The sequence below is a fragment of the Nanorana parkeri genome, unplaced genomic scaffold, assembly GCF_000935625.1.
Source record: "Nanorana parkeri isolate BGI_ZX_2015 unplaced genomic scaffold, ASM93562v1 scaffold1262, whole genome shotgun sequence".
NCBI classification, from domain to species: Eukaryota; Metazoa; Chordata; class Amphibia; order Anura; family Dicroglossidae; genus Nanorana; species Nanorana parkeri.
Window position 1 is genome coordinate 283,266 of NW_017307530.1, and position 1,920 is coordinate 285,185.

Sequence of the window (1,920 nt, forward strand, 5' to 3'; positions counted from 1 at the left end):
CCCACCATGTCTTTCCAAACCAACCACAGTGGTGCCAGCTACAGAAATTTTAGCACTTCTTCATTGCCAAGAAATGTAAGTAGGCAAAGCGTTTGCTCTTCAAGGCTTGTCAGCGGAGGTTCAAGAATACAACCACATTACAGCAGAAGTGCTTACAATGTTGGTTCTGGAAGAGCTCAGAAGATTTCAGTTGCAACTCACAACACTGGAATGAGCGGATATGGTGGTGCTGGTTTTGGCGCTGGTTTTGGATCTGGTATGGGATCTGGAGGTCGCTTTGGTGGTTCCAGCTTTGGTCAAGGTGGCTTTGGAGGTGCTGGCTTTGGAAGTGTTGGCTTTGGTGGAGCTGGTTTTTGTGGAGCACATGGAGGAATCACAAATGTTACTGTTAATGAAAGCCTCCTGGCACCCCTCAATTTGGAAATTGATCCCAATATTCAGCGAATGAGGAAAGAAGAGAAAGAACAAATAAAAACCCTGAACAACAAATTTGCTTCTTTCATTGACAAGGTATGGTATATTGAGTTCATGGTTATCAATGTGTCAAAATTTACTATGTACTTATGTGATAAATGGTGGCACAGATTATTAACATAATGAAACATTATACATTTTAAGTATTTCTTATGTAATTGTGTTTTTTTTTTGTTTAGTATACTTTTTAATAGCCATATTTCTAAGCTTTGCTAAACAGATGGTCCAATGTTTTTGTTTGAATCCCATAGGTTAGATTCTTAGAACAGCAGAATAAGATGCTGGAGACAAAATGGGCTTTCCTGCAAAACCAAAAGACAGTGAAAAGTAACATTGAACCACTTTTTGAATCCTACATTAACAATTTTAGAAGGCAACTGGACTGTTTGGACAATGAAAAGTCACGTTTGGAAGGAGAGAAAAAGAACATGGAGGATTTAGTAGAGGAATTTAAAAGAAAGTATGATGATCTACTTACAAAATGATAATCGTGATGTAAGACATCAGAACATAATTCACAATGGTTTGTGTTTACTTTTATTTCTAGATATGAAGATGAACTTCGTAAGCGTACAGCTGCAGAAAATGAATTTGTGGTACTTAAAAAGGTAAGAGTCATTTTCATTCTTTAGACATGTAACCCATGTACTTCAAAAAATGTGTTGCTGAACTGTGGTCACCAATGTTTATTATTGACAGGATGTTGATGCAGCTTTTATGAACAAGACTGAACTGCAGGCAAAGGCTGACTCTCTCAATGATGAACTCGACTTCTTAAGGACAGTGTATGATATGGTAAGTAACAACTTCAGTACAGAATGTGAGGAAAGTTTTATTTCCTTAAAACACATTTTCAACCTTTCTCAATATGAGAGCCGCATTTAAAGTGGACTAGACCTATGGACGCTGTGCCCAAAAAGGCACACTTTTACCCATTATTTATTTACTGTGCCTTGTTATGCCTCTGTATGGAGGAAGTTGTCTTAGTAGAGGAGTGGGGCTTTGACTCCTCATGTCAGAGCTTTCCACAGATGACTGGTGGTCTGATAACTGATGGTGAAATATTCAAGAAGCAGTAAGAGAGATGTGGTAGCATAGATTGACTAAATAAATGAAGCAGAAGCAGCGAGATGCAGGCCCTGCAGTTTCTCAGGTATGGCAGTTTTCTCTCCAGCAAGTAGCACAGTAGTAAGATTGCCCAATATCAATCCATATTTCGTTAGACTAGTGGTCAGAGGCAGCAGTACCTCTCATGCAGCAAATATTCAACTTTCATGCTTAAGCCACATGATACCTAGACATAGAAAAAGCACTGCTATTTTTAAAACAAAAGGTACATTTTTGAGTTCTTGTCCACTTTAAATATATTTTTGTATAGGAAATAGTGTTTTAAAACTGGTTAATAATAATTGTGTCTTGACATTTTGACTATAGTCAAGGGTATAC

The 1,920-nt window shown here is 37.8% G+C and overlaps 1 protein-coding gene across 1 annotated transcript in view; it reads left to right on the plus strand.

Moving 5' to 3' along the window:
- LOC108797355 (keratin, type II cytoskeletal cochleal-like) overlaps positions 1-1,920 on the plus strand; it is a 4,942-nt gene continuing 3,022 nt past the window's right edge. The window contains exons 1-4 of the mRNA XM_018568941.1: positions 1-510; positions 726-934; positions 1,022-1,082; positions 1,174-1,269. Coding sequence (XP_018424443.1) covers positions 7-510; positions 726-934; positions 1,022-1,082; positions 1,174-1,269 — 870 coding nt within the window. The 5' untranslated portion in view covers positions 1-6. The remainder of the gene's footprint in view (positions 511-725; positions 935-1,021; positions 1,083-1,173; positions 1,270-1,920) is intronic.